The sequence below is a fragment of the Peromyscus leucopus genome, chromosome 23, assembly GCF_004664715.2.
Source record: "Peromyscus leucopus breed LL Stock chromosome 23, UCI_PerLeu_2.1, whole genome shotgun sequence".
In the NCBI taxonomy this organism is placed as follows: domain Eukaryota; kingdom Metazoa; phylum Chordata; class Mammalia; order Rodentia; family Cricetidae; genus Peromyscus; species Peromyscus leucopus.
In genome coordinates this window covers 356,989-373,642 of record NC_051082.1, presented here as the reverse complement: position 1 = coordinate 373,642, position 16,654 = coordinate 356,989, and the positions used below count along the sequence as shown (strand labels likewise).

The 16,654-nt window shown below is 40.8% G+C and overlaps 2 protein-coding genes across 3 annotated transcripts in view; one reads left to right on the top strand and one right to left on the bottom strand.

The window, feature by feature from the left end:
* The window catches only part of Pgam5 (PGAM family member 5, mitochondrial serine/threonine protein phosphatase), a 32,205-nt gene extending 19,030 nt beyond the window's left edge, over nt 1–13,175 (top strand). Inside the window, exon 6 of the mRNA XM_028857003.2 lies at nt 13,012–13,175. Within this exon, the coding sequence (XP_028712836.1) occupies nt 13,012–13,024 (13 nt within the window). The 3' untranslated portion in view covers nt 13,025–13,175. The remainder of the gene's footprint in view (nt 1–13,011) is intronic.
* The window catches only part of Ankle2 (ankyrin repeat and LEM domain containing 2), a 37,109-nt gene that overhangs the window by 7,525 nt on the left and 12,930 nt on the right, over nt 1–16,654 (bottom strand). Inside the window, exons 3-8 of one of the 2 annotated variants that reach the window (XM_028857000.2) lie at nt 15,606–15,812; nt 14,210–14,403; nt 13,908–14,096; nt 7,773–7,895; nt 5,421–5,487; nt 744–916 (exon numbers count right to left, since the gene is read on the bottom strand). In XM_028857000.2, coding sequence (XP_028712833.1) covers nt 744–916; nt 5,421–5,487; nt 7,773–7,895; nt 13,908–14,096; nt 14,210–14,403; nt 15,606–15,812 — 953 coding nt within the window. Of the gene's footprint in view, nt 1–743; nt 917–5,420; nt 5,488–7,772; nt 7,896–13,907; nt 14,097–14,209; nt 14,407–15,605; nt 15,813–16,654 lie in introns of both variants that reach the window. The other variant, XM_028856999.2, reaches the window with a different exon arrangement.

Below are 16,654 nucleotides of genomic sequence, written 5' to 3'. Positions count from 1 at the left end.
CCCAACAGTCTGACATCATTTGGAACGGTTCCATTCTTGTGAATTATTTAGAAAGAAAGTTGTTTTGTGATAAGGTCTGACTATATGTATAACCCAGGCTGGTTTTCAAAGTGTGGTACTCCTGCCTCAGTCTCCCAAGAAGCTGGGATTATAACCTGTGCCACCATAACCAGTTTATTTAGAGTTTTAAATAATAGTTTATACATTGTCAGTGAGGTACTTCACTGGAGAAAGCCATCAATTGTCAATTTGGCATATAAGAATGTATAATCTGTGATCCAGAAACTCCATCATTATAAACTTCCTGACCATCTCATGTGTGAACAGAGCTCAACTGGCTGTGGCCTCAAAGAAGGACAGGTATATCATAGGAACTCAGGAACACGAAGGAAGGGGGAGAAGTTCCAAGTGTAGGAGCCTCAGTCTGGAATTTGAATTTGTAAATGTGGAGCTCCCCAAGTCACAACAGACTGGTAAGGGACAAAAAGGGGCTTGCCCAGGAAAACACTACTATGTTAGGAGACCTGGGCTTCCAACACACCTTTCCTGGCTACATCATCAACAACAAAAAACACTCTAAGTCCTCCTTATCACTTCATCAGAGGTAGTCTCAGATAAAGATGGCCTTAGCCTTCCACGAGTTGATCTCCAAAACTAAAACAAAACAACAGGCTGGAGCACCAAACCCTAAAATGTAGAGATAGCCAGGACAGTTCCCCAAACTTTCTTCCCTGACCACTCACCTTGGATGGACTTATAGGCCCCACGAAAGCTCTTAGTGTCATCACAGGATCTCTGGGGCTACTTCTACAGTGGTCAGCATTAGAGGCTTCAGCTCTCTGGTCTGAGGACCACAGCTCCCCAATTACAGGAGAAGAAGTGTCTTCTGCTCTCAGAAGTGGCACATAGTAGTGACCTGAAGAGGAGATAAATGTCAGCCACAAGCTTCTACTTGTATGGTCTGAGTGTGGGTCTGGGGGAACAACAAGGCAAACAAAGACAGAAGAGACTAGGTAATACTACAGGTTTAGGGGCCAAGACCAATTTGTGCCAGCCACTACTTAGCCTCATCTCCATTCTCTACTAAAACAGGTTTTTGTTTTTTGATTATTCCCCTGATCCTTGTTTTCACAATGGAGATGATGATACATCTTGCAAGGCTTTGAGATTACTAATGAAGATGCATACTTAATGGTATTCAAGTTCTTACTTCTACATGAGCCGCCAAGAGTACATGTTCGTAAAAAGAACTATGAGCAAACAAATAGGTCAGTAAGATTCAGACCCATCCCATATTGCCTCTAATCAATGTTCAATTTCCTATTTTGTTCAATGATTTACCAATGTTATTTTGCCAAGACTTCAAATCTAGAAGGCATCATGTAATTCTTTAAAAATTATCCAATCTGTCACTACTTTTAGACAACCCTACTTTGTGGTAAAACTTCTGGAGTCAAACTATCTTTTCTTTCTCCTACTGTTATCCTAAGTCTTCACCTCTCTTACCACAAAAAAATAACTTTTCTGTGTATCCATCTATAAAATATACCATTGAATTCTTGTCCTGAAACACACTGAATATCAAAAAACAAAAAACATTTAACAACAGCAGAAGTAAGGAGAAAAGGGGCAAGAAGCAGACACCCAAGGAAGATAGAAGTCTGGAGCCAGGAGTCTGATTAGGACAAAGAAGGAGCTTAGTACACAGAGGTCACAATTCCTTCCGCCCTGATTCAGTTTCTCATGTGTAGAAGAGGTTAAGAGATGTGCTGGAATATCAGCCTGTCATGCTGCTCACAATTACCGGGAAATTTTTTATTTCAAGAGCTTATAATAGCTTTTATATCTTTATTTTTCTACTTAAAAGAATGTTAACATAGAACATAGTAAAAATCACAGCATTAAAATATATCTAACATTTCTTACTTTGCCTAGCATGCATGATGAGGCCCCAGGTTTAATCCTGAGCATTTCCTAAAATTGGGTGTGGTGGTTTATGCCTACCAGTTCTTGGGAGGCCAAGGGAAGAAGAATAGAAATCAAGGTCATCCTGAGTTTAGTGAGTTTGAGACCAGCTTGGTGGGCTACATGAGATACTATATCAAAAAACCAAAGTAGGTAATAGAGATAGAAATCAGCAGTTAAGAGAATTTGCTGCTTTGGCAGAGTACAAGGGTTTGGTTCCCAGTATCTACACAAAGACTCTCAACTGTCTAGTTCCAGTTGCACTGAGTTCAACACCACCTTCTACTCTCTGTGGGCACCAGACAACTGATAAAGTGTGTGCGCGTGCATACACACGTGTACAACAAACACAAACACACAACACACACACACACACACACACACACACACACACACTCATGAACATAAAATAAAAACAATTTTTTAAAAACAGGGAAATGGCTGGGTATGGTGGCATAGGCCTTTAATCCCAGCACTCTGGAGGCAGAAACAGGCTGATCTCTGTGAGTTTGAGGTCAGCCTGGTCTACATAGTGAGTTCCAGCACAGCCAGGACTACATAGTGTGACCCTGTCTCAAAACAAACAAACAAAATCAACCAGAGAACTGTATTTATTAACATTTCAATATCTGAAATTGTGACTGATACCACATACCTATGAGATGAGATTTTTGTAAGTGACAGATTTCTACCTGCTTCCCATTTCATGGATTTTGAAATAATGGTTGTCTTTTAGAAAGGGGGTGAATGGGAAGAGGGGAGGAAGGGGGAACTGTGGTATGTAAAATAGAAAAAGAAAACTTTTAAATAAAAAAATATATAAAAAAATAAATTCATGTATAACCTGCCTACTCATAAAATACGGTTTACTTTTCTTTTGAATATTCAAATCCTTAAATATTTTGGGCTGTGTGTGTGTATAATGCCTAGGGATTTGTATACTAAAACGTCCCAGGAATATACTCTTGCTTGTCTGTAGAGGGCTGTGGATAGACCAAAGTAGAGGTGTCCAGCATGTCTGAGGCCCTGAGTTCAGTCCCCAGCGCTTTGGAAAAAAACACAACACTTTGTCAACAAAACTGGATTTATGCCCTTGGTGGGCTTGTGTCTAGTTTTTTTAACCTATTCATCTCCTTAGGATGTTGTGTATTCCTTTCCTCTATTTATCCAACTGTGGGTCTCTTCTGAATGATGGGGCAGCATGCAGTAATGTAGTCAGTCCCGCAGCATGCTCCTTGAAGCATTAAGTCTAGAATGTGAAAGCTTCCACAAGACAACTCCTGAAGCTCTTGCCTGGGCTTGAATGACCCTCAGCAGGAAACAAGGAAGGTGTGCAAAACATCACAAGGCTGAGTAAGAAAAAGGAACATGGATGCAAAAATACCATGCTTACCCCAGAAAAAAGCTAGGTGACCAGATCTTAGCAGCGATCAAGCTATATGGTCACATGCCAGGTGGCGGTGGTGCATGCCTTTAATCCCAGCACTTGGGAAGCAGAGCCAGGTGGATCTCTGTGAGTTCGAGGCCAGCCTGGTCTACAGAGTGAGAAGATCCAGGACAGGCACCAAAACTACATAGAGAAACCCTGTCTTGAAAAACAAAAATACAAAACAAAACAAAACAAAAAAAGTTATATGATCACAAACAAGAAAAGTCCCACTACAATTAATTACATTTTAAGGTATTTCTGGCAGTTTAGTTTAATTGTGTTCTGTAACACAACTGGAGCTTCCAACAACTACCAGAAGCCCAAGAGACATCTCTGCTACCTCCACCACACAGGAAGAGATCAGAGTACAATTAAAAGTCCAGATAATCTTAGATTGGAAGTTAGTACCAGTTTCTACAAAATGTCAGATATACAGGCTCCACAGACTCTGACATGAGAAAATACCCAGAGACACTGTGTCATGCCATAACCATGGCTATATATACCTAAGAAGGAAAAGAAGGCAAAACAGAGGCGAGAGAGCTACATTTTTACTCAGCAGAAACAACAAACTGGGTAAAGAGACAGAAGGAAAGGTACTTCTGCATCTTCTGAGATGCACTGAAAAACACAGAAGGACAGTCCTCCTGAAATTAACCACTTCCCTGCAGCTGAAACACACATACAAGAAGCATAGAAGCAGCCAGGCAGTGGTGACGCACACCTTTAATCCCAGCACTGGGGAGGCAGAGGCAGGCGGATCTTTGTGAGTTCGAAGCCAGCCTGGTCTACAGAGTGAGTTCCAGGAAAGGCACAAAGCTACACAAAGAAACCCTGTCTCGGAGCATAGAAGGCACAATTAGGAGCTCCTGACCAGAAGAAAGGAAGGGAGAGAAGCGTAACAGGCCCCCAGACTTTAGTACAACTGATGAAGTACCATTCAGGCCATAAAACTCACCACATAGCACCACCTGCCAAAGACCAATTCATCCAAATTTATAGTTCTGGGAGGGTCTCTAAATATACTAACCTTGCCTTTTGGTTCTGTAGTTCTGTATCTGGCCAACTGTACTTGCTAAATGAAGAATGTCAACCAAGGATATGTTTCTTGGTGCTTAAAAGCTCACCCTGAGAAAGGCTTGGGCTACACTGGGATTCCGAACAATCAGTGAAGCTGCCGTCCTGCTAATAAACACTTTCTTTCTTTCTTTTTTTTTTTTTTTTCCTGAGACAGGGTTTCTTTGTGTAGTTTTGGTGCCTGTCCTGGATCTCATTCTTTAGACCAGGCTGGTCTCAAACTCACAGAGAGATCTACCTGGCTCTGCCTCCCGAGTGCTGGGATTAAAGGCGTGCGCCACCGCTGCCCGGCTTAATAAACACTTTCTATTGGCTTAAATCCATGAATGAGTAGTTTTCTCTGGTAGATACCCCACAATTGAAGGAGCAAGGAAAGGAGAGAGGGATGGAGGGGGGAAAAGGGAGGATAAGGGAGAGAAGACAGAGTAGGAGAGAGAGAAAGAGGAGAGCAGAGAGATGGAAAGAGAGAATGAATATAAATGAGTATCGTACCTCCACAGTCCCAGCAGGATAATGGCCCAGACGGGGTCCCCAGTTTTAAAAGGCTGAGCTGAGTTAGATAGCCTCAGAAGGGCAGAGGAGGGAGGCAGACCCAAAATACACCTTCTTAGAAACAAACTAAAAACAAAAGCCAAATAACCAACCACAAGGGGCTCTGCGTTTCCGCCCTCTCCCACCAAAAGTGATCAGAGAAACCCGTCTCAAGGATGGGGTGAGTAATTAAGTAAATAGAGAGCCTAAAATTAGAACAAGAATGGGCAGTATGAAATGGAACAAGGAGGTACAGTATTCAGGGAAAAAAAAAAACAATGGATAATTTCAACAGGCTCTGAGGGGAGTTCATAACTACTTTTTCAGAACTTGGGAAAGCAGACAAACCTCTGCTGTACTGTCCCAAGTTCACTCTTACAAAGGGCTTTCCATGCCAGGTATTGAGTCCACAACTCACCCATTAAGTATTCTCTAATCCTTTCTTTCAGTTCTACAGATTTGTTTTTGCTTCTTTCACAAATTACCTATTTAAACAAAACAGACAAATTGAACATTCTAAATATTACTATATTACATTTCCTGTCAAATAAAATCTTTTTAAAGTTTAAATCCAGTAGAATAGGATAGTATCTTTAAATTTTTTATTATTTATTATGTATATAGGTATATGTTTTGTGTGTGTGTGTGTGTGTGTGTGTGTGTGTGTGTGTGTGATGTAAGTATAGATGCCCCAGAGGTCAGAAGAGGGTGTTGGTTTCTCTGGAGCTGGAGTTGCAGGTAGCAGTGAGTCATCCAACCTGGGTGCTGGGAATGGAGAACTCCAGTCTTCTGTAAGAGCAGTAAGTGTTCTTAACCACTGAACTACCTCTCCAGCCCTAGGATTATCTTCACAGCAAAAATTTCACAAAACTCATACTCAGAAAACCTGTGCTAGGGGGCTAGAGAAATGGCTCAGTGGTTAAGAGCACTGGATGCTCTTTCAGAGAACTTGGGTTCAATTTCCATCAACATGTCTGTAACTCCAATTTCAGGGGATCTGACACTCTCATGGCCTCCACAGGCACAAGGCATGCGTTTGGTATAGACAAATATCCAGGCAAAACACCCACACACATAAAAATAAGCAAACAACAAAAAAGAGAAATGAAAAGAAAACCTGTGTTCAATAGCACAGCCTATTCTATAAAAATCACTATAAAAGCCCATTGGAACAGGGCAAGAAAACACTCTAGCAACATGGTAAACTTTATCTTTACACAACTTTTGTTTCCCATTTTCTGCAAGAAAAAAACCTTAAAAGTATAAATATCAAGTTTAATAAAAAGTATATCAAGTATATATATATATACACATATACATATATATACACATACATACATATATATAATATCAAGTATAAATATAAACACACATGGACATGCTGACAGTTTCTCAGCTGGAGTTTTACAGTATGAAAGTACACCCTCTCTATATAAATTTTTGCTGTTGGATATCTGAACGCAAATAGAGCTACTACATCATATAGAATTTGTGGCTACTAGAATCAACTTTCTGAACCACTGGGTAATTACAACACTAATAATATAGAAAAGCAATTACTTTCAAATAAAAAATAACAACAAGAAACCCCATAAATTACCACCTTGTGAAAGAACTAAAATTGTGGGCTCAGTTGCAGAGGGCTTGCCTTGTTGCATATTGAGACCCTAGGTGCTGTTCCTAACATTGCATATATACACACACAATAGTCATGAGTTTTAGGTTGGTTATCAGAAAATTGTTTTATAAAAATACAGATTAAAAAAACTATTTTTCGGGCTGGAGAGATGACTCAGCGGTTAAGAGCACTGACTGCTCTTCCAGAGGTCCTGAGTTCAATTCCCAGCAACGACATGGTGGCTCACAACCATCTGTAATGAGATCTGGCGCCCTCTTCTGGCCTGCAGGCAAACATGCTGTATACGTAATAAATAAATAAATCTTTAAAAAAAAAAAAAGATATTTTAAAAAAAAAACAAAACTATTTTTCTGTAAATTTTTTAATTTTTTTTTTTTTATTTTTGTTCCCTTCCACTCCTTAATACCAGGCCTTATGCATGTCAGGGAAGTTTTCCACCGACTGGGGTACATGAGTGTTACAAAATGTAGTAATAGCTAAGGGGCCTGAGACTAAGGAAGACACTCTCACCAGACGAGTGTAGTAGATCTCGGTCAGTCAGCAGCATCTAACGTTTGGTCCTTAAATTAGCATTTCAGTTCTTATTAGAGCTAGGTCTGTCTTTATATCACAAGCACATGATGCAATGTAGCACATTTTGTTCTATTGCTAAGGAACAAAAAAGGCTTGCTTCACTAGGCATGGATGCAGCAGTATGTATAACAGCTTCCTATCTGTTATACAATGAGTTGAACACATCAGCTGCTTTCAGCCTTATAGTCATCATCACTACTACCACTATAACCATCATTCCTTACCACCTATAGCCATCATTATGACTACCACCCCTGCCTTCTTTTGAACTTGGTTGGCTAATGTGTTTAGAAGGAACATGGTAAGACTAAGTTGCTCAGAACACTGATGGCCAGTTTCGGTAAAATCAGCAAGACTAGGTTAGCTCATTCCTTCTTGGCTCTATAGATACGCTGCTTTCACAGAGTACATCATGCTCAGCAGCCAGCATTCTAAATATACCCACAACGTAAACACAACTCAGTTACTTGTGATTTCACTAGCTACAATCACAGAATACAAATTTATATATTTTCATTTTTAACAAAAGACAGTAATTGCAATTTAAAAGTTACTTACGTCTTCAGGTGTTTTACCACATTTATTCTTTGGATTTTTCACAATCAAAGGGTGTGAAGAAAGCACATTAACTACATCCACATTCCCAAATTTACAAGCAAAATGCAATGGTGTATCAAAGCCCTAGAAAAGGTAGAGAAGAAGCACAATTGCTTAGTCAAACTATTAACATGGTTGCTCCACAGTGAAAGTAGGTATTTATTTTAAAAAGTGCTTCTCAATCTTCCTAATGCTGTAACCCTTTAATATAGTTCCTCATGTTGTGGTGACCCCCAACCATAAAATTATTTTTGTTGCTACTTCATAACTGTACTTTTGCTACTGTTATGAATCATAATGTAAATATTTGTGTTTTCTGATAGTTTTAGGTGACTCTGGGGTCAAGACCACAGGTGGAGAACCACTGATTTAAAACAAAACCACAAAGCTGGATACCAAGCTTGATGGCCCGAGTTCAATCCCCAGGTGGAGAAAGGGAACTGTTTCCTGTGACATCCACATGCCAAGGGCCCCTTCTCACCAGTGACCCCCCCCTGCTCCCCCTAAATAAATAAATATGTAATAAAAAATGTGCTTTGAGCCAGGGTCTCACCATGTAGTCCTAGCTAGCCTAGAATTCCCTATGTAGACCACACTGGCCCTCAAACTCAGATCCTGCCTGCCTCTGCCACCTGAGTGCTGGAATTAAAGGTATGAGCAACCTTATCTAGCAATAAAAAAAAATTTAACAAAAAAAATTAAAAAGCCTCAGGCCTATGTGACAACACTTGACAAGTGAAGGCAGAAGAATCTGTAATTGAAGGTCACTCTTTGTTATATAGTTAGTTTGCAGCCAGCCTGGATTACATAAAATCCTGTCTAAAAAAAAACACAAAAAAAAACCAAACCATTGTTTTTATAGTTGGCAAAAGTACTAGGCATGCTAGCATATAGTCATTGTATGCCAGGCCCTGAGCCTGGCACAGTAATATGTCACTATTTATTTGATGTTAAGTGACAGGTCCCAAGGAGGGCATGTAAAATCAAAGGTATGCAGTCAACCTTAACTTTAATAATTTGGGACCCATTATATAGTCATTGAACCAATGCTCTAAAAGTGAGTAAATCAGCTGGGCATGGTGGAACTTGCCTTTATAACTCCAACATTTCAGAAGTCGAAACATAATGGGCAAATGAGGCTTATGGCTGATGTCTAAGGTGAGGGTAATATTTTGTGACTAAGCCCTGATTCTGTGGGATCTCACTCAGTACCACCAGAACTGGGGTAGAGACCATCCAGCTGGAGTCTCCTACACAATTCTGGTATCAGATGTGTTTGAGAATATGGTGGGAGAAATTTGACTTTATTTATTTATTCTTATAGTTGTTTTTAAATCTATTTCTGTAATTTTGCTTAGGTGACTATCTCTTTAGTTTCTCAATTTACTTCTTCTATCTTAAGTTATCTTTAATTTCACCAGGGCCATGGTGGTGCATGCCTTTAATTCCAGCACTCAGGAGGCAGAGCCAGGCAGATCTCTGTGAGTTTGAGGCCAGTCTGGCCTACGGAGTGAGATCCAGGACAGGCACCAAAACTACACAGAGAAACCCTGTCTCGAAAAACAAAAACAAACAAATAAAAAAGTTATCTTTAATTTCCTTTCCTATTTATTGTTTGAGACACAGGTTGTATTTTTGCTGTTACTGGACTCAACTTCTAAGTCCCTGGATAATTATAACAGTAATATGTTAGAAACAACAGAAAAGCAGTAACTTTCAAATAAAAACAAAATAAGAACAGCAACAAAAACTCCCATAAATTACCACCTTGTGAAAGAAACAAGTTGTGGGCTCAGTGGTAGAGAGCTTGCCTAGCATATTTGAGACACTAGATTCTGTTTCCAGCATTGTGTATATGCACACACAGGAGTCTTAGGCTGGCTACCAGAAATCACTTAAAAATACACATCAAACTGAATTTTTCTGTTGTAAAAATTTCCTCCTATCTTTCTTCTCATTTTGTAAACCAAGTTGGCCTCGAAATTACAATTCTCCTGCCTCTGCCTCTCTAGTGCTTTCTTTTATTCTTCCCCTGTTTTCCTAAACTCCTAGATTTCTGAGAGATTAGTTCTTGGTTCTAACCTATCATTGCATTCTCCTTCATATAAACAAATTCCTGTGTCTCAAATCCTTACTGAAGACTTACACAACTAAAAGATGCCTTTGAAAATTAAAAAAAAATCTTTTATTTTAAAATTTTACTTACTTATTTAATGCATACCCTGTGTGCACAGGTGCCTATAGAGCTCAGCAGATAACCTGTAGGATTCTTTCCTTTTACCTTACAGGTCCCAGGGGTTAGACTAAGGCTGTAGGTCTGCAGGCACAAGCTCCTTTCCCTGTTGAACCATCTCACTAGTCAAGTTTTTTTTTTTTTTTTTCTTTAGTGGTGCTAGGGATCAAACAAAACCTTACACATGCTAGGTAAACACTCTTAACAAACCTTTTTGGCATTCTTTCTAATGACAGCCTAGTTGACACCTTTCTTGAAAGAACCCAGGCCACCTCCTAGAGTACTCCACCTACCTACATTCTGACTGTAAGTCTGGCTGATAGCAGCCAGAGGCTCTTTCACTCTCTACCTATGGGATCTCTTAATTGAGTGTTACTTTCATAACCACAAATTTCTTGGATTTTTGTTGTTATTTTAATTATTTTATGTGTGGGTGGGTGTTTTGCCTGCAATTATGTCTGTGCACAACCTGTGTCATGTATTCCTGGTGCCCAGGGAAGTCAGATCCCATGGAACCAGAGTTACAAATGTTCATAAACTGCCATATAGATGCTGGGAATTGAACCCAGGTCCTCTAGAGAACAGCCAATGCTCTCAACTTCAGAACCATGTGTTGGTTTATTTTTATTTATTTATTTATTTATTTGGTTTTCCAAGACAGGGTTTCTCTGTGTAGCTTTGCGCCTTTCCTGGAACTTGCTTTGTAGACCAGGCTGGCCTCAAACTCAAAGATCTGCCTGCCTCTGCCTCCTGAGTGCTGAGATTAAAGGTGTGCACCACCACCCAGCAAGGTTTGTTTTAATATACAGTCTCATATAGCACAAACTAGCCTAAAACTCACTGTGTAGTCAAAGACGACCTTAAACCTCTAATCCTCTTGCTTTCATTTCCCAAGTGCTAAAATTACAGGCACATACCACCAGTTTTCTATGCTGCTGGTGACCTAACTAGGACTAGCAGGCACTCTACCTCTTGAGCTACATGCCCCTCCCACCCGCAGCCCCCTTGTATAATAGTTTCCTCCGAGATAGAAACATTCCACCTACAGGGAAGCTCTTTTAAACAGGAAGGCAAACTCAAAATAGCGTTAGGAAGTCCCTGAAACTGACCAGATTCCTTAGGCTCCTTACTGCTGGAGTAAACAATAAAAGCAGAGAGTAGCCCTCAGACTGAAGGAAGCTGAGCACAAAGAAAACTCGGAGACAGATCATGTGGTGGTTTGAGTAAGAATGGTCCCTCAAAAGTGCATAGATTTGAATACTTGGTCACCAGGGAGAGGCATTCACTATTAGGAGGTGTGGCCATGCTGGAGTAAGTATGGCCTTGATGTTACTAGGGGTGGGATTTGGGGTTTCAGTAGCCCTAGCCAGGCCTATCAGCTCTCTCTCTTCCTGCTGGTTGTGGATGGAGATGTAGAACTCTCAAGCTATTTCTCCAGCACCACGTCTGCCCATAAGCTGCCATGTTCCCTGCCATGATGACAATGGACTAAACCTCTGAACTGTAAGCAAGCACCAATTAAGTGCTTTCCTTTATATGTGTTGCTATGGTCATGGTGTCTCTTCACAGCAATAGAATACTAGGACAGAAGTTCGTAACATGGACTGGGGTATTGCTGTGATAGGCCTGACCAACCCCCCTCCACTCCCCCAAGACAGAGTTTCTCTGAGTAGCCTTGGCTTTCAAGGCACCCACTCTGTAGACCAGGCTGGCCTTAAACGCAAGAGATTCTTCTTCCTCCACCTTCCAAGTGCTGGGGTTAAAGGCATGTACCATCATCACCCCTGACCAAGCTTTGTTTGGGCACTTTTAAGCTTAAATGGGCCATCCTAGTCAGGAGCATGGACAACAGTGTTGCTGAGGGTGATTTGAACTGTGAGGGCCCAGCTCAGGAAGTTTCTGAGGGGAAGAAAATTATATATGGCCCAGAAACCATTCTTGTAATATTTTGGCAAAAATGTGGCTGCTTTTTGCCCTTGTCCAAAAAATCTGCCTGAAGAGTTTTGGATTAATGACATTGGCAGAGAAGATTTCAGGGCAGCCTAGTTGACTCTGTTGTGTTATTAATGGTGACTCTTATGCAGATCTATAATGAAAAAGAATTAAATTGATTGAGGAAAACTACAAAATATACCGTTTGAGGAGAAATGGAGCACCAAGAAGTGTAACAGAGCTAAGTCCAGCGTGCAAGGAGATAAAAAGTTTAAAGAAAAGCCTGATCCTAAATGGACTAAAGGGAGTGGTGACCTCACAGAAAGACCCCACCCAACTAAGCTTCCAACTTGTGAAAAAGAATTAAAGAAAAACTTTAATCCCTGCACTCTGGAGGCAGAGGCAAATGGATCTCTGGGTTTGAGGCCAGCCTGGTATACCGAATGAGTTCCAGGAGAGCCAACCGTAGGCAGAGAAGGAAACCATCAAAAACAGAAAGCTGGTGGAAATGTATTTGAACTAGGAGGCCATGTCTCATCCTAGCAAGCAGAAGAACCTGGCAGCTTTGACCATGTGTTCTGGCTTTAGAGTCAGGGATGTAAGAAAGGAGTTGTGGAATCTCCCTCCATGGCTAAACTGCTAAGGTCAGGCAGATGTCAGGGGTATCCCTGCATGGAGACCTAAGAAGCTATTGTGTGAAGCTATGAAGGTGAAGCCTGGATTGCTTTGGAAACCATAAGATGTTGGAGATACCAACCTGTGGGATACCTGTCAAGGAAAGCTGCAGCCCAGGTTCGACCAGCCCAAGAAAGAGAAGTTTGTTACAGTCAACAAAACTTAATGGAGCTGGACATCTGAGGAGCACTTTGACATCAGACATGGAGATGCAGAATTTGGAGTTTGCCCTGCTGGTTTCTGGTCTTGTTTCAATCCAGTATTTCCTCTCTATGCTCCCTTTCCTCCCTTTTGGAATGGTAATGTATATTTTGTGTATGTTGGAAGTATGTGATCTGCTTTTTGTTTTTTATTTTACAGAGATTACAGTTAAGCGATAGCCCTGAGTCTCCAAAAAGACTTTGAACTTTGGACTTTTAAACAGTGTTGAGAATGTTATAAGCTATGGGGATTTTTGAAATTGGACTAAATGAATTTTTGCATTATGATATGGCTACAAGTCTATGGGGGCCAGGGAGTGATATGTGGTTTGAATAGGAATGGCTCCCTATATATAAGAGTTGCCATGGTCATGGTGTCTCTTCACAGCAATAGAAAATTAGGACAGACCAGCTGCCTGGAAAAAGCAGAAACCAACAGAGCTGCCTGGAAGAAGTTTAGATTACAGAGGTACCCGGTAAGGGTACTTTCTAACCTGTTGAGTTGCCTGCAGGCTGTGCAGTGTGCTCCAGGTTCCCAGCTTTGTGAGCTATCAGTTATGTTAGAGTGGTCCTTGGTGATGTAACTGTCTTTGAGTCATTTCTGCTCCTGTAAGTAACCTCTTACCTATATACCTATAAGCAACCCTAATAAAACTCATTGGTGGAGTTGGGTATTTAGCTCAGTGGTAGAGCACCTGCTAGACAAGCAAGGCCCTGGGTTTGGTCCTCAGCTCTCAAAACAAAACAAAACAAAGCAAAAAAAAGAAAAAGAAAAAAAACACTCATTGGTTCACCAAGTTGGACTCTGGTGGTATCTGTACTTTGGTCTGTCATGAGTTCGCTAGCTGGAGTTCCCAATATGTGTGTTGCATCTCCCGAAGAAATGTTTTGTTGTGTAATACCTCCATAACCATCTTTCTCTCTAAGTCAATAAGCATTTGTGTCTTCCTAATATTCCACAAGCCTTGCACACTGATGTAGCATAGAGAAATAAGAAATACTCCTACATATCAGGAACCAAAACCTCTAGCGGACAGTCTAATGAGGGATGCTCACCACTTTGTCTGGAGTATTCAGATACAGGTCAACAATGTAGAGGATGCGCTTCTTCAGCATGTCCATTTTATCATCTGGGTACATCAGACGCATAAACTCAGGGTTCTCCAGAGTCTCTAACATCATCTGGCACATAGAAGCCTGATTCTCCTTGGCAGCAACATGCATGACATTGTACCTACATCCCTCCTAAAAGAAAGGATGAATTTTGTGTTTGTTAAAACACTGAGCTTCATGTTTGTTAAAACACAGGGTCACTGGTCAGGAACAGTGACTAGGAGTGATGCTGAAGGCATACTTACTTGTACAATCGTTGGGTTGTCCCCAGAACCAATTAGATATCGGGGATTATTCCAGATAAGATCAGAAAAGGTGTCTTCTTCCCCTTTCTCAACAGCTTTCCGAAGCTTGGCAGTGAGGTCCTGTGTACGGGGATTTTTATAACTGTTTGCTCGTTCTTTGTTTACTGATTCTGATTCAGCCAGGCACAAACCATCTGCTATTAAGAGACAGAATTGAAGAACACCATCTCACAAATATTTTCTTCTCACTTAGTCCGCTGTGGTGAAAGGCTTTAGGAGCTCTTGGGAGTGATGGGTAAGAAATGACAATGGTACAGAGCATACCACAGTACTAATGCAGTGCTGAGCTCAATTAGATGGCTGAAGATTGATTGAAGACTGAAATTAAGACATCATTTTGTGTGCTTTTTTTTTTGAAACAGGGTCAAAATGTGTAGCTCAGGCTGGCTCCAAACTCAAAGAGCACATCCGCCTACATGTGCTTCCCAAGTGCTGGCAGTAAGAACATACACACACTACCATGCCTAGCCATTTAGTGTACTTTGAAGATATGTCAAGAAACTGAGTGTGGTGGTTCAAACCTAGAATCCTAGTATTCAGGGGGTTGAGACAGAAGGACTGCAAGTTCAAGGTCAGCTTGGCTTGACATGATTATTAAGACTTTTTCTCAAAAACCTAAAAATGTCAATTCTGTTAAGTGGACAAGAGATTAGCAGCAACTACAATTCTTAGAGAAAAAAAAAAAAGAGTTCTACTCATAGCTTCTAAAGGTTTAATCAAAACCTGATAGCTTCTTGAAAAAATTTCCTGCATGGGCACTTTCCCAAGCTGGAAGGAGAGACACCTAAGTAAAGGAAGAGTAGAGGGCAGTAAACAGGTCCTCAAATGAAAGACAGCAGTCCACCTTAAACAACTGCAGGGAGAGGGATGTGAATCATGGTCAAGCCTCTCCAAATGGGCTTCTGGCTCTGAGTCATATAGTGGGGGTAGATTTCTAGCTCTCACAGGGAGACTGATTCTTGCAGATCCTACAAGTAGGTGTACCTTCAGGTGGAAACACAGATTGTTGTCAGCATCAAAATATCCACACTCAAACAAGCAACAGCTAGAGCCACAAGAAGACAGAAGGTGTTCCCTTTGCTGCTTCTGTAGTCCACATGCTAAGATTCGGCTCATCAGCTTCAGGGCCTACTAGAACCAGACTCCATTCACCTTTATGTCCTCAAACCTTCCCAGGGCAGCTCCCTAGTCCTTTTCTCTTTTGTTGGTCCACTGTAGGGCCCCTCAGCTCTCCACCTCCTCCTACACCAGATTTATCTCACAGATGAAGAAATATCAAAGAAAGAGAATAATAGTGTTAAATAATAGTAATGACAAGAAGTTCGGCATGGCTTACCTTTCAACCCATCACTGCCAAAGACTGGCACTGCCTTCACAGGAGACAGTAAAGACGAAGTTTTGTTAGGAGAAGGGAAATAATCACATACTCCTCTAGCAAATTTCTCAGCATCTTCTCTTGTTGTAAAAGCTTTAAACCGGGACCCTTTGATCAATTTGACAGCTTGCAATGCTTCCTTTTTATCTTCATAAACATGGATCCTTTCTGGGTATGAAAGTAACAAGGGAAAATTAAGAGATGAATAGTTTGAACACTGTATTAATTGTATCCAGAGTTCAACAGTCAATTTAAATTTGTTAACAAATCTCTTGGTTTCACCTTCATGTTCCCAGTTCAGATTTTCAATCTTTTATAAGAAATACCTTTTAGGATTAAAAAAAAGTTGTATGTATGAGTGTGTATTTTTGTGACTGTATGCATATAATGTATGAGTATCCTTGGAGGCCTAAAGAGGATCAGATCCCCTGGACCTGGTATTATAGGTAGGTTATGAACCACCTAACATGTGAGCTGGGATAAGTCCTCTTAATCACTGAGCCATCTTTCTACCCACTCCCCATATTTTATCCCTTTTTTGTTTTTCGAGACAGGGCTTCTCTGTGTAGCTTTGGAGCCTGTCCTGGAACTCACTCTGTAGACCAGGCTGGCCTTGAGCTCACAGAAATCCACTTGCCTCCCCCCCCCCCACCCAGTACTGAGATTAAAGGCGTGTGCTACCACCGTCCAGCCCCATTTTTATCTTAAAGAGGTCCTGGGCTATCCAAGAGAATCAAATGAATACACTGACAATGTATGTGTGTACATATATATAAGCAATGATACCATATATACCTGCATGTTAACTTCATATTCCAAGATACAATAATTTACTAAAAATTTTAAATGGATTAAATAAAGATCTAAGTAAAAGTAATTCAAAACTAAATTAATATTCTTGAACTGGATATAATAATAGCTTATACCTCTTATCCTAAGAGTCATAAGGAAAAGTCAGAGCTGTTGAGTTGAAGCCCACCTTAGGCTATACAGCAAGATCCAGGCTAGTC